The sequence below is a fragment of the Nestor notabilis genome, unplaced genomic scaffold (genome assembly GCF_000696875.1).
Source record: "Nestor notabilis isolate BGI_N333 unplaced genomic scaffold, ASM69687v1 scaffold3067, whole genome shotgun sequence".
In the NCBI taxonomy this organism is placed as follows: Eukaryota; Metazoa; Chordata; class Aves; order Psittaciformes; family Psittacidae; genus Nestor; species Nestor notabilis.
The window spans coordinates 76823-80650 of record NW_009936741.1 but is presented as its reverse complement, the minus strand read 5'-3'; the positions used below and the strand labels follow the sequence as shown (position 1 = coordinate 80650).

The 3828-nt window shown below is 47.0% G+C and overlaps 1 protein-coding gene across 1 annotated transcript in view; it reads left to right on the top strand.

Moving 5' to 3' along the window:
• Window positions 1-102: 102 nt before the first annotated feature.
• FN1 (fibronectin 1) overlaps window positions 103-3828 on the top strand; it is a gene marked incomplete at its 5' end in the record, with an annotated part of 53310 nt that continues 49584 nt past the window's right edge. Inside the window, 3 exons of the mRNA XM_010018473.1 lie at window positions 103-231; window positions 1691-1828; window positions 3586-3717. Of these exons, the coding sequence (XP_010016775.1) occupies window positions 103-231; window positions 1691-1828; window positions 3586-3717 (399 nt within the window). The remainder of the gene's footprint in view (window positions 232-1690; window positions 1829-3585; window positions 3718-3828) is intronic.

Sequence of the window (3828 nt, the reverse complement as noted above, 5' to 3'; positions counted from 1 at the left end):
GCCATACCCCTGCTCTCCCTTACCTCTACCGTCCGTAACGCCGAACTTTTCTTTCTCTTCTCCCTCTGCTTTTCCCTTCCTCCCCCTTTTCCCGCCCCCCAGAGACCTGTTATGACAATGGAAGATACTATCAGATAAACCAGCAGTGGGAGCGCATTTACCTGGGAAACACGCTGGTCTGTACCTGCTATGGTGGAAGCAGAGGGTTTAACTGCGAAAGCAAGCCTGAACGTAAGTTGGTGGTCTCTTTTGTCTGCACCAAGACCCCAGCGTGGCTTTTGATGCCGAGTACGCTAAGCCTTGTACCGAGTTATAACTGGCAGACCGGGTTTTTCAGCTGAAGTTTGGTACTTAGGGTCAGTAACGGATCTACATTCAATTACACTGAAGATCTGGCTTGGGATTTTAAGAAATGCTTTTCATTAGCGATGGGCCTGCCAGCAGAACCCTGAGCCAAACATCACTCATCCCTCTGGAGGATTGGATCTAAACATTAATTTTGGAGCCAGCCTCTTCTTTATAATGAACTGAACTGACTCCTGGACTCGCACGGGGAAGTTCAAATCTGGAGTCACTTTGCAGCTCTGGCTCTGTGCTGTTTGATTGCTTCACCCCAACTTTTCATAGCTACGCAGTGTCGTCAGCTTGTTTAAAAATATTTCAACTTACAGCTTTCCACAGCCCCTCCAGCCGTGCTGTGAGCTTTCTATAATTGAGTGTAAAATGAGATTGTTTAGTCTTCTGCAGAAAAAGCTTAGGTAACACAAAGAACTCTAAATGCCATGTCTGCTGGAAGATGCATCTCTCTGGGATACAGTGTAGTTTAGATTATCAGATGTGAGCTGTCTGTATTTATTGGTCTGAAGCCACTGGTTTGCCATAACTCCTTTATGTTGCTCTAGAGATATGAGAGAGAAAAACTGGTTCCTGGCTGATAGTGTTCATGTAAGACAGATGGGATCGTCCCAGCAATCTGTTTTGCAAGGCTTGTGTGCTGCCTGCCTCACAGCTAGAGTATTTTAAGGAGTACTCAGCCTCCTTACTCCATAAAAGGGGGTTTAATTTATCTTTCCTTCCCCTGCAAGGATTCCCAGGTTTTACAGTCCAATAGCAAGTTTCCCTTGTGGCACAATTAATTTTATCTGTCCAGAGGTGAAGAAGGTTGTTGTGTTGCAGATCTCAAAGTTTGGTGGCAGCATTCACACAGTGGTTCAGTAATCAATTACTCATGCACGAGCGTGAACAATTCACAAGTAGTACTGTTGACTTTGAGACTGCTGTAGATTTTGGGATTAATATACTCTATTTTTTGCCAAGTCAGAACAAGGATTAACATGACAAAGCAGACAGCTTCTAGGGGATGTTTGCTCCCTCCTGTCTTTGGTTCTGTTGCACTTCAAACAGCTGGGATTGATCTTTTCAGGGCATGCCTGCCACATGCCATGCTCCACTTCTTGCCCTCTGGGGGAGGGAAGGTGGGCTATTCAGCATCATGGGGACCTTGAGGGGGTAAATTTCACCCAACTTCCTCTCTGCTGTTCCATCCCAGGAAGACACAGGAGATTGATATGCATTTTTTCCCAGGAGAAAAAAAAAAAGCATCTGTGTGAGGAGGTGAGGAATGTGTGTTTCTGTTGACTGTACGTGTTACTGGCATGGTTACATGAAGCTGATTTTTCCCCCCTCACAGCTGAAGAAACTTGCTTTGACAAATACACTGGATCCACCTATCGAGTAGGGGAGACTTATGAGCGCCCCAAGGACTCCATGATCTGGGATTGTACTTGCATTGGAGCTGGACGTGGAAGAATCAGCTGCACCATTGCCAGTATGTAACTAAGAGCCTACTACTAGAGTTATTGTTCCTTAGCCTCACGTTTTCCAGAGCAACTTACACAATGTTCCCAATGCCCATTAGTGAGTGTTGAGGGGGTTTAATGCAAAAACTGTTAAAATATTGGAATTGAAAGTCCTTGTCCCACGTACAGACATTTGCACAACCAAATTCCTCTTCTACTTAAGAGGTAAAGGGCTCTGTGTAAAAACACAGGCCAAAAATTCCTGTTAGTGTCCAGACATACAGGTTAGTACATTTACTATATACAAGAGTGTGTTACATCTTCACAGGTGAATTTATGAAAACAGTTTTTCTGACTGGGAAAAAAACCAGGTGAGGGTCTGCTCTGCAGGTGGTGAGTCAGAGTAACACCACTGGCATTAATGGGACTACTCTGAATAAATAATAATAAATAAACATCATCCTAGAGCCAGTCCCCCTGTCTTCCAAAAATGTCACTTGTCCCAGATGGAGCTAGGATTTGATACCCAGACACCAGCTCGATGTGTTTCTGCAATTCCATTTCACCAGCAGCCCCCATACTTTCCTCTTGTACCTTCCTCAATTCCCTTGATTCTTTATCCCCAGCCCTGCCTTTCACATCTCTCTCTGGAATCCTTTCCTTATCGAGTCAGTGGATTGTTCACAATTTCCCTTCAGTTCACAGTCAGGCTTTCTGTGAGCACAGATGAAGACCACTGTATCAGGACTTTGAGACTGAGATTTCAAAGTCCTTGAGGCACTTTTGAGAAGAGTCTTGTTCTTAAAAGTATTCAGTTTCTTGTTTTAGAACACACATTATGATCATAGTAGCATTGCCACAGAGGACTCAGAAGCCAGCATCATTATGGCATGGACAAAATGTATTGAATTTAACAAGTAGAGCTGAAGCCCTTCTGAATTTAATGGCCTTTTTGGGCAGGGATGGTAAGTGTTGTAAGAAAAGAAAGAGTCAGCAAGGAAATTGCAAACATAAAAGCAGTCTCATTTCCTCATCATCAACCTGGTTTAGAGCTCACTGGAGGGTCTCACTGACTGCAACTGGCTTTGAATCAATCTTCGTAACTCAGATTCCCTGCTTTCATAAATGAGCCAATGAAACATTTTAGTGGCTCCTAATAAACGACTGGGTATGTGTTCCCCTTTTTTATTTTTATTCTTGGAAGAAACCCCTGTGTTTGCAAACTGCCCTTTCTCCATGTTTCCCTGCCTGAGCCTGCACCTCAGGGCTGTGGGGCAGTGGCAGGCTGGGAATCTGCCTTTCCAAAGGGCGGGATTTCCAAATCCAACAGGACCAATGTCTGACTAGGGTGTCACACCAAGCACCTCCTTATTCTCCACGTGCTATTTAGGGGTGGACACAGAGAAACTCAAGAGGTACCACCTCAGAACAAGATGGAGGCAAACCCTCCCTCCCCAGCCCTTAGGCTGTGGGGGGGACCTGAGGGAGAAACAGCACCTCCTCAGGCCCTGGCAGTCCCTTTTCACCAGCCAGGTCTTGGCTGTGGTTTGAAACATGGAGGGGGTTAGCTGAGAGGAAAGGATAGGACCTGAGGCGCAGAGAGTGGTGGGTGTCTGTGGAAAACATCAGGTGCCATTTTGCAGGCTGGGGGTAAGATGGCCATGGCTGCCCCACTCCTTCTCCTCACTGCCCCAGTGACCCTCTTTGCCCCCCGCTGGGCAGCCCTTACCTTGTCACCATGCTGCTGTCCTTGCCTTCACCTCAGCTGCCTTCTCTCCCGCTGCAGACCGCTGCCATGAGGGCGGCCAGTCCTACAAGATTGGTGATACCTGGCGCCGGCCCCATGAGACGGGTGGCTACATGCTGGAGTGCGTGTGCCTGGGCAACGGGAAGGGCGAGTGGACCTGCAAGCCCGTGGGTAGGTGGTGGCTCCCTTCTTCTCCCCCAGCTCAGTGAGGGTGAATGGCTTCTTCCTCCTTGTCTTCCCTGATGCACCTCAATGTATTGGGTAGCTCTGGGTGGACTCTTA